The sequence below is a fragment of the Tupaia chinensis genome, unplaced genomic scaffold (genome assembly GCF_000334495.1).
Source record: "Tupaia chinensis unplaced genomic scaffold, TupChi_1.0 Scaffold000320_2, whole genome shotgun sequence".
Taxonomy (NCBI): Eukaryota; Metazoa; Chordata; class Mammalia; order Scandentia; family Tupaiidae; genus Tupaia; species Tupaia belangeri.
The window spans coordinates 3,041,843-3,053,735 of NW_006159814.1; the positions used below are offsets into that span (position 1 = coordinate 3,041,843).

The 11,893-nt window shown below is 38.6% G+C and overlaps 1 protein-coding gene across 3 annotated transcripts in view; it reads right to left on the reverse strand.

Moving 5' to 3' along the window:
• Positions 1-1,868: 1,868 nt before the first annotated feature.
• Positions 1,869-11,893, reverse strand: part of YES1 (YES proto-oncogene 1, Src family tyrosine kinase) — an 82,335-nt gene continuing 72,310 nt past the window's right edge. For all 3 annotated transcript variants that reach the window (XM_006151611.3, XM_006151612.3, XM_006151610.3), the window contains exons 9-12: positions 10,764-10,840; positions 8,313-8,466; positions 4,811-4,942; positions 1,869-4,374 (exon numbers count right to left, since the gene is read on the reverse strand). In XM_006151611.3, coding sequence (XP_006151673.1) covers positions 4,166-4,374; positions 4,811-4,942; positions 8,313-8,466; positions 10,764-10,840 — 572 coding nt within the window. In that variant the 3' untranslated portion in view covers positions 1,869-4,165. The remainder of the gene's footprint in view (positions 4,375-4,810; positions 4,943-8,312; positions 8,467-10,763; positions 10,841-11,893) is intronic.

Sequence of the window (11,893 nt, forward strand, 5' to 3'; positions counted from 1 at the left end):
GGGACGCTGCCGGCCCCCCCGCCGTGTCCGGCCTGCACTGCCCTTGCACTGGTTCGCTCAGGGTCGCGGCGGAGGCTGCGGTTCCTGTGCTGTGTCCGCGCTGCGTAGGACTGCCTCTCCCAGCTCGCAAAATGACCAGCCGGAGAGTGGCGCCCTAGAGGAAGAAACCGGTGTGACCCTGGTGCGATTGCGTAGGAGCAGCTTCTGGCCCAGTGGCGCCTTTGCACCCAGAGCAGTGGGCAAGAAAATTCTAGGTCTCTTTCCGTCTCTCAGCCTCGATTTGCCACCTGGTCAGGTCACCACTGATTACACCCCTACTGATGCAGAGTACATAATCTCTTATCCACGCAGGACAGCAAAGTAGGTAGGCCATTTTATTGTTGGGAAAAAAAAAATCCATGGAGATCTAAAGAGATTAAGTGGCTTGCTCAAGGCCACGTGGCTAGTTAAGTGGCAGTGTCCTGGCTGCAAAGCCTGGGCTCTGCTCTCGGGATTGCAAGGAATAGGAACTGAAGGATTCTCTGAGAAGATAGATGATGCCGAGACCGGGGGTAAATGTGGACACTTTCCCCACACCAGGCTTAAAAGTTGTGCACAGTCATCACAGCACTTTAGAGGCTTACTGGAAGATAGTGTGTGGTACAGTTCCACTTTGGGGGAATGCTTTGATGATGAAATGAAGTGCTTGTAAAGTAATGCTAGTTACTACTCTATTAATCCACAGGCCTGTGGGGATTTCAAGGATATTTTCAAGAACACCCAGGAGGTTACCTCTGCTGCTTAGGTATTTCTCTGACCCTCAGTAGATACATTTCGTTGGCTTAGGGCAGAGATGGTCGCCTCATACCTACAAAACCCAGAGGTCACAGGAAGCAGAGGGTGAGTGAGGCAATACCTGCTGTGACTGCTGCCCTCCCTTCAGAGAGGGAGCAGATTACCCACTCTAGCTGACTGTGGTCCCCTGAGAATGAGAGCCCCAGATGTTCTATCTTCTCATTCTGGAATCTGAAAGTTAATATGTCCTCATTTTTACTTTAGCATGTTACTTAATTTCTTTCTGCCCAGACACCACACAGGCCAAAACAGAACAGTGCTATGGCCCTGTGGCTTGTTGGCTGGCTGGCTGCTTGTCCAACTGGATTTTGTTCCCTATATACTATGCCCTGTACAATTAACCCTTCAAGTGTCATCAGTCATATCTGCCTCAGGGTCTGGAATTATTTCTGACATCAAGTTTTAAATAATCACTGATAAAAGCGCCTAGAGGCCTTCTAAGAATAAATAACTTGTGTGGTACAATAGAGTATAGGTATATACCATTTATCCACACCTCCTGACAACACTGTGAGGTAATCAGGGATTATCTGCTCCCATTTTACAGCTAAAGATAGATTGCAGAAAAGTGAACAGGACTAGTTGTAAATGTATATTGCAAACTCTAGGGCAATAGTTTAAAAAAGGGGGGGAGGGAAGAAAAGTGTAACTAATATGCCAAGAAAGGAGAGAAAATACAGTCACATAAAACTCTTAATTAAGGGACAGCTGGTGGTGTGGTGGTGAAGGCGGCTGGATTCCACTTGGCCAACTGTGGGTCAAGTCCTGGCCCCAGCAACCATGCCCCATGGGGAGTGCTTTCTCCCTCTCATTTTCTCTCTGGGAAGCGCATCCACCGCCTGGCAATAGTTGATTTAACTCTGCTCAGTGGTTAAGAAGTAACTGAACATTTTTTCCCAAAGGAGAAACAAATTCAGAATATACTGATTTTTCAAAAAAACTAATGAGAAAATACGAATAGCAACACAAAGTGCATTCAATGAGAATTTTTATTTCAATTATCCACAAAACAATATTACAATACTTTATAAAAATATTAAGTTTTAGCCTACCATTATTCATTTAAAAAAGTGTGCTAGAAGGCTGTTTCTGCCAGCTTCCTTTTTTTGGTTAGAGTTAAATTCCACATTAAGACACTGAAGAGAAAAAAAAAACTGTTGGAAAAAAAATCTTCAAATGTACAAAGTTGTTTATTTTTCTTGGTAATTTAAAAATACATAACAACTTAAACTGAATACATATTAAGTTAGTGTTTTATCCTTACTGTACAACTGTTATTACAAGGAACTGCTCCATTTAGTTAAAACCAAAGGAATACCATCAACTTTTCCTGGCTTATTTTTATGATCAGATTTAGTACATAAACACAATTTTGTTACCCTCTTTAAAATTCTTAGAAAAAATACAAGATCATGATTCACATACAGCCCTTTAAAAATTTCATGTCACAGGTCATAGACCTTAAGGGTAAATAATAACAGCACTCTTCTTAGGAGAACCCTTTTGGTAGAGGTTTTCAATACTAAGCAGGTTGTGTAAACAGAAGAAACCACCACGATTTTTAGTACCAGAATTGTTGGCAACTTGCATGAAGTTCATTGGTCAAATTTTAAAATGGTTTGAATTTGAACATGTATACTCTGGCACAGAGCTTTAAATTAAATGATTAAATCAGGTAAGCGATGGCAGTTGAAAATTATATCCTGAAAATAAGGGAACCTGAAAGTAATGCCTTAAAGTGTGACTATAATATAGAGTATTTTAAAACATAAATACTTATCCTATCCAGTTTTTTCTGTACTGGACACTTAAACCAGTAATGCTGCTTTTCAAATTAATATTTTGGAATTTCTTTCCGAATCAGCTATAAAAATCAGTCTTATTTTGTGTTTTACTTCTGTACTTTACAGGGGCAAATACTGCTCTCCTTTTACCGCTGTTATTATTCAGAGTAAGTTTTCCTCCTCAAATCAACTCTACTCTAATAGGGAAAAAAGATCGCCATTTAGTATATTAAAAAAGTGAACTGAGAGTCAAACATGGATTTGAAAACCAGAGTTCTAAAAATGTTTTGCATAAAAGCTGTATCCATGGAATTAGTGTGAAGCCTAAACTTCACTTGAGGTTATTACACTCATTTAGTATGTATGTTAAGAAAAATTAGTTTTATAGTCATACTCTTAAAGTCTTAGAAAATAGCTAAGTGAGGAGAGCTTTGAATGCCAGCAAAGCTATTTTGTCACTCCATGACATAAACATTAAACATTCCATTCCATTCTCTACCTGTAAAACTTTCACATTTGCTTTTCTCATATTTCTCTAAAATACATTTTCCTCTCTGTTAGTCCATAATCATTACTAGCAAAAGTGCATTCGAGTCCCTGATCTAGTGGTATTTTCTATTTGTGGCACCCATCACCATAAGACCATATTAGCAATGTCTCCCAGTACCAGGTCTAATTTTTACAAAGGACTGTTTAAATGCTCGGTCTCACTTTTCATGCCATTTAAAGATGAAAAGATTCCCCCCTTAGATTTGATGTTACAATTTCAATTATAACTGTCTTTAAAAAAATCAATGCAATCTCATAAAAGATTAACTCACTTTCTAGTTACTTTCATTATTCTAAATTGAACTGTTCAGAAAATGACAGAAGTTAAAAATTTCTTACTGTTTTCCAGTTCCACGAATATGAATATTAACATATGCATTATACTTTCAAGTGCCACTGCTGTAGTCTAACATTTAATCAAGTTTTAGATGCTATTCATACTCTTTATGCTTCTGAAAAACCTGGCCTGTTTCCATGCAAAAGGAAGCATATATTAAGATTACATATTGACTATTTAACTTAGAAAAAACTTGAGAATAATAACTGCAAGAAATGTTTAAAAACTGGAATGGAATTATTTGGTCCCATGAAGTTCCTCAATTTTAGATTTTATTATTGTATAACTTTCTACCTCTCAAGTTTCATCTAAAACAATAAATAATTTTAACAATTCTGAGTTTGGGGAAGAAAAGAAAGGAAATGATTTATAAATAGTAGCCTTGTTGCCATGTTATCACCCACACTATTATGAATATCTTATCTCTATTTTCTTTGGACCCTGAAATATGTTGGAAAATTCAGCATTGGTACTTTAGAGTTTAACACTTGGAAAAAAAAAAAAGTGGTTTTGTGCAACCATATCTGGAATTCCAGTTTACCATTAAAAACATGCAGAATGAAGATGATTTTTTTCTTCTGAGTCCTGTACATCAGTGAGGAACTCTTCCCAAATTCTTAACATTTTGGCAGATTTGTGCATATAAAAGAGGCTGCTTGGATTATAAATTTTCTCCTGGCTGGTACTGTGGCTCTGTAGCAGTGAAGTAGTCTTCCAAAAAGGACTGAATATATTCAAATGTTGGTCTTTCATCAGGGTCCTTCTTCCAACAAAGATTCATCAATTCATGGAGGGATTCTGGACAGCCCTGAGGGCAGGGCATCCTATATCCTCGTTCTACCTGTTCCAGCACTTCCCGGTTTACCATACCTAACATATAAGATTCACGCATTAAAAACAGTAATGATAACCACCACTGGCAAAACAGAACAAATTCCCTAGCTACTAATGATTCAAGGTATATTAAGTTTATTCGGTGCAATGACTTTTTTCAATAAAGAAACAAAATAAATGTTACTCATCAGTAAATGGAGAACTTAGAAAATGCTAATCTGTTTTGACACATTTAATTTTTCTGAAATTTCACCTTCAACAGTTATGCCTTCGAAAACAACTCCATTTGCTTAACGAGAATTTAGGGTGCCAAAATAAGGGTAAGGATTGGGGAGGGGGAGAAGAAATAAAAGATTGGGGAGGGGGAGAAGAAATTAAGATGGTCCTTTACTCCTTTTTATTTTTGTTCCTAATAAACTCCTAATAAAGTTACTGAGGGGATAACCTACAGCTAAATGAAATGCAAGCCCACCTGGATATGGCACTCGGCCCTTTGTTACCAGTTCTGTTTGCAGAATTCCAAATGACCACACATCGGACTTTATTGTAAATCGACCATAAAGTGCAGCCTCAGGAGCTGTCCATTTGATCGGAAATTTTGCACCTAAAACAATATTGACAATGTTAATTGTTTAAAAATACCTATTTGCCAGGCTGACCCCATAGCCTAGTAGTTGATGAAAGATCCAGCTCCAACATGGCTGCCTACGGTTTGAATCCTGTCCCTGGCAGCTTGAAAAACACACTTTGCACATGTGCATGCATACTCCAAAATCCCAACAGGATGGAGAAATGGAGGAAAAGGGATTGCAACATGATCATGCCTCACTAGGAATGGGGTGCTTTCTCTTCTCTGTGCTATCTGGCAATTAAAAAAAAAAAAAAAGTAAAGCTATTTGTGTACATATAGCACAAGCAGGGCAAATCTTCTGTTAATATCCCTATTCTGTATTATATGTGTCAAATTCTTCAAACATACAAGATTCATGGGAAATTTTTTTTTAGAGCGAGATTTTTGCTGTAGGGCATGTGCACTTGCTGGAGAAAGAGACAGAAAGTGAGAAATCACCCCCCGACACACACACACACACAGGTGATGGCCATTTCACAATCCCTTCTCCATTCTCCTCTTGGGATTTTGGTCACACATGCAGATGCACCTGGCCTGTACTTTAAACTGCCAGGTCCGGGATGTGAACTGTGGTCGACCATGTGGGAGTCAAATGATGTAACCATTACACCGTCTGCAGGTCCTATGGGAAATTTTTTTTTTTTTTTTGAGAGGTTTTTGCTATAGGATGCGTTTGCTCACCAGAAAGACAGAGACAGAAAGCAAGAAATCACTCCCCTGGGGGGATGGCCTCGCTGCAATCCCTTCTCCTCCATTTTCCTCTTGGGATCTTGGGCACGCATGTACATGCACCCAGCGTGAGTTTAAGGCAAGGGGTCTGGGACTCGAACAGCGGTCAACTATATGGGAGTCCAGCGACATAGCACTTATGCTAACTGCTGGTCCCAAATTTTTTTAATTTTTAAAACTTATACAAAAATAAATCACATTTCTTCCTGATAATACAGTTAATGATATAAAAAACTATATGGCAATAGTCTTGATTTATCACATACATTGCATGTATACTTTGATACACCATATTGTATCCCACAAAGATGTATAGTAATTAAACGTAAATAAGAAAATATAAATTCAAAAAGAAAAGTAAGCTGGTAATGGGGACAGAGAAACATTCAAGGGAGAGGCTGTAGTAAGCTAAACATAAGGATTATGGATCTGTAACTTTCAAGTCCAGTTGGGCACCTCATAGCTACCTCTAAGCGATGATGGGTTGATGAGGGCGTATTCTGTTGGGTTTTCATGTTTACTGCTTTTGGACCATAGTCACTTTCTTTTTATTTAAATAATTGTTTTATTTAACTTTGTTTTAATTTGACCAGAGAGGGATAGAGAGAAAGAAAGAGAGAGAGAGAAAGAGAGAGAGAGAAAGACAGAGAGAGAGAGAGAGAGAGAGAGAACAGAAAGCAAGCCGCCAGGTCTGAGACTTGAACTGCAGTCAGCCAAGTGGGAGTGCAGCACCCTTAACCACCACGCCACCTGCTGACTCTCTTCAGTCACTTTTCTATTTTATGATTATCTGTCTGAAAATTTTTATTGTGCTATTATTTTTAAAAAGCTCATGTTGATTTACTCAAATATTTAGAATACTGGGGCCAGCAGGTAGTGTGGTGGTTAAGACGCTGGACTCCCATATGGCCGACTGTGGTTCGAGTTCCAGACCTGGTGGCTTGCTTTCTCACTTTTCCTCTCTCTTACTCTGTCTCTCTGGTGAGCACACATGCCCTATAGCAAATTTAAAATAATAATAAATAAAATGATTAAATAAACAATTATTTAAAAAAAATTAGTATATACCTTTTATGCAGAAGGACATATGCTAATCACTACTGGTACATAAAAGCTATAGCTTTTGTGAACTTTATACACTTGTGGTGGAAATAAGAATAGGGATGTCTGACATATTTGAAACTGTGTGCGTGTGTGTGTGTGTGTGGTATTATAAAATAGATTTATTTAGGTATTACAACAATCAAAAGGTCAACTATTGCTGGCACAACCACACAAGGTTTCCTTAAAGGACTGCTTAAATTAAGTCTTAAAGAATGGTTAACATTTTAATTCAATTTTATTTTATTATTTATTTATTTATTTATTTAATATTGAGAGAGATTTCTGCTATAGGGTGCATATGCTCACTGGAGAAACAAAAGAGACAGAAAGTGAGAATCACCCGCCGGGGGGAACAGCCATGCCACAATCTCTTCCCCTCCATTCTCCTCTTGGGATTTTTGGACAAGCACGCACATGTGCCTGGCATAAGTTTCAAGCTGCAGTCAACCAATGGTTAAGATTTTTATAGGTAAATAGCAAAGAAGAATAGGAAGATATTCCAGCTTTACGTAACTGCACAAAAGTAAGGAGGTCGAAAAGAAAACAATGTGTCTAAAGTAGTCTTTCAACCTTGGCACAACTGACATTCTGGGCCTGACAATTCTTCATTGTTGGGGGACTAGCCTGTACATTGCAGGATGTTAAGCAGTATGCCTGGCTTCTACCCTTTAGATGCCAGTAGTAGCCCCAGTGTTGTTAAAAACAATAATGTCCCTAGATATTTTTTGGGAGGGGGTCCGTAGGGCAATATTACTGCTGACTGAGAACTTCTGGTCTAAGACAATACAAAATATTTCAAAAAGTTCATGGGAAAACAGAATAAAGTACAAGTTTATTTTGGTGTAAAAACTTTTTAAAAGAAATCTCTGCATAGTTTTTCATAATGTGCATTTTCTATGAATTTTTTGAAGACCCCCTTGTATGTTTAATGGTTCATGAAAAAATCATCATGAAAAGAATTAATGTTTATTTGCTGGTGTGTCAAAAGAAATATAAAGAGGCTACTATTTACTGTATTTGTAATGCAAAGAATACCTATCAAATCAGAAAACCATAGTGGTATTTATTATAAATGACTTTATGACTAAAATCAACGTTTCTATCACTCTTCAGAGGGGACTTAGTACTGTTCTCATTCTTTTTTTTTTTTTTTTGGAGAGATTTTCACTGTAGGGCGTGTGCGCTCGCCAGACAGACAGAGAGAGACATAGAGACAGAAAGCGAGAAATCACCCCCCCAGGGGGGATGGTCATGCCGCAATCCCTTCTCCTCCATTCTCCTCTCGGGATTTTGGGCACACACGCACACGCGCCCGGCGTGAGTTTTTAAGCCACCGGGTCCGGGACACGAACTGCGGTCGGCTACGTGGGAGTCCAGCGACATAGCCATTACGCTAACTGCTGGTTCCCTGTTCTCATTCTTTATAAGACTCTGTATGTTCAAGAGTGCTACTAAGTAAGAAAAAACAAAGAATACTAGGTTAAAAGCATTTATGTAAATATAATTTTACCTTGTCTTGCTGTGTATTCATTGTCTTCAATTAACCTTGCTAATCCAAAATCTGCTATTTTGCACACAAGATTTTCTCCTACAAGAATATTAGCAGCCCGAAGATCTCTGTGAATATAGTTCATTCTTTCAATATATGCCATACCATCAGCAATCTTGGAAAGGGAAAAAAAATCATAAAATATATGATACAAAGGAAAGCAGAGAGGAGACAATTTTGGTTAATGTTAAATCAGATCACTGAAAAATCATGCATTCAAAAGGAGATGTTGGTAAGAGAACACAGTCTAGGAGATAATAGGAAAAAAATCCCACTATAATAAAATAGCAGGCCAAGTTCATATTTCAAAATCTGACATCTACTCTGAAGGCCAAGGTTTCCAAACCCTTGTTATATCCAGTCACCATTAGCAGCATAATGTCCTAATGTCTTCTTGTGTCAGTGGTTAGGAGAAGAGAGGAACCACCAGGTTGTTTAGTGCCTCTGGACACAGCACATTAAAGTCCACACGGGGCACAAGCTGAGATGTCCTGGTAATGAAGGCATTAATCACTAGGTAGAGCTTGGCAAACTCAGCCTGCAGGTCAATGTAGCCTGCACTTTATTTATTTTAAAAATTTTTAAAAGGATTATTTCATTTAATTTTATTTATTTATCTATTTATTTATTTCAATTTAACCACAGAGGGAGGGAGGGAGGGGGGGGGAGAGAGAGAGAGAGAGAGAGAGAGAGAAAGCAAGCAAGCTGCCAGGTCTAAGACCTGAACTGTGGTTGGCCATGTGGGAATCCAGCACCCTTAGCCACTATGCTACCTGATGGCCCCCGGCACTTTAATTTTGTATGATCTGAAAAGTAAAAATGGTTTTTAACATTTTTAAAAGGTTAAAAGAAAAAAGAAAAAGGAAGAACAAGTACAACAGAGATTATATGTGGCCCACAAAGCCTAAAACAGTTACCTGGCCTTTTTTTTTTTTTCAGAGAGATTTTTTGCTATAGGGCACATGTGCTTCCTAGAGAGACCTAAAGCAAGAAATCACCCCCCTCCCCCGCCTCAGGGGATGGCCACGCTGCAATCCCTTCTCCTCCATTCTCCTCTTGGGATTTTGGGCACACATGCACATGTGCCTGGCCTGGGTTTCAAGTTGCTGGGTCTGGACCTTGAACTGCAATCAACTACATGGGAGTCCAGCGACATAACCATTATGCTATCTGCTGATCCTTTACCAAAATGGTCTGTCAAGCCTTCCCACCTCCCCTCCATCACCACCAAATTCTGTTTATGAACCTTGAACTCTGGAACGTGAACCAGGCCTAGCATATGCCTGTCTCATCTGTACAGTTTTTCAATAGGAAGTTTCTCTAAATTGCCAGATTATGTGGACATTTGGATGCTCACTGAGAGTTAGAACTCGGAATCTGGGGCCAGCAGGTAGTGTGATTGTTAAGGGCACTGGACTCCCACATGGCTGACCGCAGTTCGAGTCCTGAACCTGATGACTTGCTTTCTCACTTTCTCTCTCTCACCCTGTCCCTCTTTGGTCAAATTAAGATAAATAAATAAAGTTAAATTCAGCATACACTTTAAATTTCTGTTTTGTTTTTTTTTTTGATAGCACTCATATATTTTAAAATTTAATTTAAAAAAAAATACTTGTTATAGCAATGTAATACACTGTAAAGTTATATGTAATCCAATGTAATATAAAGAAGATTATGATGATAATAAAAATAAAATAAAAAAACATACCTGTTGAAATATAAATACATGCAGACTTTTTGTTTGTGGAAGTATATATTTTCTAAACAGCCATATGATACAGGGCAGTACTGGACTAGGAGTCGTATAGCTGATTCTATATTGGTTCTACTAATAACAGTTATGTGAAGTTTTTATGCTGGAGCGTGTGTGCTTCTGGTCTTTAGATATTACATTATCTGTAACATTAGAAGCTCACACTGAATCATCTCTAATGCTCTTTCCAGTTGTAAAATTCCATTATTTCTTTATATCAGAGGGACTACAAAAAGTTTCTGGAAAAACCATTCATATGTACTTAGGGGCCTCACAATGGTATGGCTATAAAATACAACATTCTGTGAGGCAGACCCATTTGGGAAGGTCCCTAGTTCAAGTCCAGAAACCTCAGTGTGTACGCCAGGCAGGTGTCCCCATGATTTAGGCTGGCTGAAAGTGGAGCTGGATGGATGGTGTGCTGGGGCCCTATGGGAGGGTGAGGTGTGCTATCTCTTATTCACAGGACAAATAAATAAACTTAAACAAAAAAGGTACATGTTTATTTTGGTGCAAACGTTTTGAAATTTAGTTTCTTTCATAATACACTTTTTTCATGAAACTTTTTAGAGGTCTCTCATATAAACTAAAATTCTAAGATTATTCAACATTTTAAACATATACTTTCAATTTAAATGGACACGTGCGTGTATAGATACCTGAGCAGCCATATCAACAAGTTGTGGAAGTTTCAAATATTTTCCATCTCCTTCTTTAAGGAAATCTAATAAACTTCCTGTAAGAGACAAGATAGTCATGGACAGTAAGTAATTCTTACATTAGGAATGAAATACTCTTCCACCCAGACTATAACACAAAACTTCATTTTTTTTCAGTTTGGGCCAGTTGGTGACGTGCTGGTGAAGGTGCTGGTCTCCTACATGGCTGACTATGGTTGGAGTCTTGGACCTAGACACTAGCTTTCCCACTTCTCCTTCCTTCCTCTCTCTCTTTCTCTCTCTGTCACTTTCTGTTGAGTATACAAGTACTATAACAAATTAAAAATAAATAATAAAGTTAAATAATTTTTTAAAACAGAATAGAAAAAATTGGCAATTATTTCAGTTTTGGGATTTCTGAATTAATTCTGCATAATTAAGAGAGATTTTTGCTGGAGGGTGTGTGCATTTGCCAGAGACACAGAGAAAGAGCGAGAGAGAGAAAGAAAGTGAGAAATCACTCCCTGGGGGGATGGCCACACCACAATCACTTCTGCTTTATTCTCCTCTCAGGATTTTGGGCATACATGCCTGACATGAGTTTTAAGCTGCTGGGTCTTGGACTCAAGCCACTGTTGGCTATATGAGAGTCCAGTGCCACAACTACTATGCCACTTGCTGGCCCTGAGGTTCCTAAGGTTTTATTATTTTTTTTTTTTGAAAGGTTTTTTCTACAGGGTGTGTGCACTCACCAGAAAGAGAGAGACAAAGAGACAGAAAGTGAGAAATCACCCCCCGGTGGGATAGTCATGCTGCAATCCCTTCTCTTCCATTCTCCTCTGGGGATCTTGGGCATGCAGGCACACGCACCCAGTTTGAGTTTAAGCCACCGGGTCCGGGACCTGAACCGCAGTCGACTACATGGTAGTCTAGCGACACAGCCATTAGGCCAACTGCTGGTCCCAAGGTTCCTAAGGTTCTAAAAATGTTTCCTAATAACATGCTAAAAAAAAGGAAAAATGCCATAACCTATCAGATTAGAGGCATTCTTCCTTTATTTTGATCGAAATTCCAATTTCAATTTAAAAAGAAGCACTAGATAACTGATATATATATATATATATATATAT